Source organism: Marmota monax, unplaced genomic scaffold (genome assembly GCF_021218885.2).
Source record: "Marmota monax isolate L192 unplaced genomic scaffold, Marmota_monax_Labrador192_F-V1.1 WCK01_AAM20220418_F8-fsc00038, whole genome shotgun sequence".
Classification (NCBI taxonomy): Eukaryota; Metazoa; Chordata; class Mammalia; order Rodentia; family Sciuridae; genus Marmota; species Marmota monax.
In genome coordinates, this window is record NW_026692498.1 from 13802084 (window position 1) to 13803817 (window position 1734).

At 38.4% G+C, this 1734-nt stretch overlaps 1 protein-coding gene across 1 annotated transcript; it reads right to left on the bottom strand.

Annotated features, from left to right (window-relative positions):
* Nucleotides 1–786: 786 nt before the first annotated feature.
* On the bottom strand, nucleotides 787–1734 carry LOC124092736 (olfactory receptor 5B17-like). The gene has a single exon (XM_046444541.1). The coding sequence runs from the start codon at nucleotides 1729–1731 to the stop codon at nucleotides 787–789; it is 945 nt and encodes a 314-aa protein (XP_046300497.1). The 5' UTR covers nucleotides 1732–1734.

Consider the following 1734-nt stretch of genomic DNA (forward strand, 5'->3'; position numbering starts at 1 on the left):
CTGCAGGTCAAGGAAGATATTGTTGTTTTTGAGCAAACCATTATCTGTTAGGTCAACTAAGAATGAGAAAAATAGAAATTTTAATTTTGCTTCCAAAACATAAAAAAAGTAAAAATTCAAAAACACTTGAAAAAAGCACTACATTTCTTTTGTTATTTTCCACTATGGTGTTTTCATCATTTTTTATTATTTTGTAAGTGATATTCTCTTAATTTTACCTTCAGAATATTAAGTGTTCATAAAATTAAACATGACTTGTCATACACTGATCTCCTACCTTGAAACTTTTCTTACTTTATTTATTAGTTCCAATAATTTCTAGTAGATTGCTTATGATTTATGTACTAAAATTCACATTATCCAAAAGTAGAGATAGTTTACTCAATATTATTCCTACCTTTATGAATTTCCTGGTAAGTCATAAAGGATAAGGTAAAATGGTTTAATTTCCTCTTCCTTTTAAATTTAACATAAATACTCATCATTTAAAAATTGTCATATGGATAAGCTGTATCAAACCAAAGAAACTAGTAGTGGCTGAATTTTTATTAAGATGAAGTCATTATTTGTATCTGGATAAAGCATGACATCAAGAACATATATTTTAATAAGCTTCATTAAAACACTTATCATATTTTCAAATCTGTGGAATACTTAGAACTGTTCTGGACTAAAGAAATAATATTAGATGGTTTTATTTTCTGCATACCACAAGGTATTTACCATTTGGATTACTGATGCAGTTGTTTAAGAGGAATGAAACCACATTCCGTGGGTTGTACATCATTAAAGGACTAAACCTAGAGAGGATTTTGCCTTCTTAACCACATTCTTGAGTGCACTCTTGACCTCCTTGTTCCTCAGGCTGTAGACCACAGGGTTCAGCATGGGGATGACCATAGTGTAGAATACAGATGCAAACTTGTCTCTGTCCATGGAGTGCCGGGAACTTGGCTGTAAATACATGATGATGACGGTCCCATAAAATGTGGAAACTGCAATGAGGTGAGAAGCACAGGTGGATAAAGCCTTCTGGTATCCCTTACTTGAGTGCATCTTCAAAATGGTGATGAATATGAACAGGTAGGAAATAAAGATAACAAGAAATGCAAAAATCACGTTAAAAGTTGACATAAGAACAAGAATGAATTTGGCAATGTGGTTTTCAGAGCAAGTCAGAGTCATGACAGCGGGAATATCACAGAAGAAGTGATGGACCACATTGGTCACACAGAAAGAGAGGCAGAACGTGTCTCCAGTTTGCACAGAAGCAGTCACCAAACCAATGGCATAGCAGCCTATGGCCAGACGAGTGCACACAGTGTTTGTCACGGTGGTGGGGTAATGCAGGGGTTGGCACACTGCTGCATAGCGGTCATAGGCCATTGTGGTCAGGAGGTAATTTTCTACAGTGGCAAAGAGTGCAAAAAAGAACATCTGAGCAGCACAAGCATTGTAGGAGATGACCTTGTCTCCCATCAGCAAGCCAGCCATGACCTTGGGAGTGACAGCTGAGGAGGAACAAAAGTCCACCAGAGACAGGTTACTGAGGAAAAAGTACATGGGGGTGTGGAAGCGGGAGTCCAGCAGGATCAAAGTGATCATCCCCAGGTTCCCCACAAGAGTGATGAGGTAGATGAGAGTGAACAGTATGAAGAGGGGAAGCTGCAGTTGTGGGGCGCTGGTCAGTCCCAGGAGGATGAACTCCCTCACCTCTGTGTTATTCTCCATGGG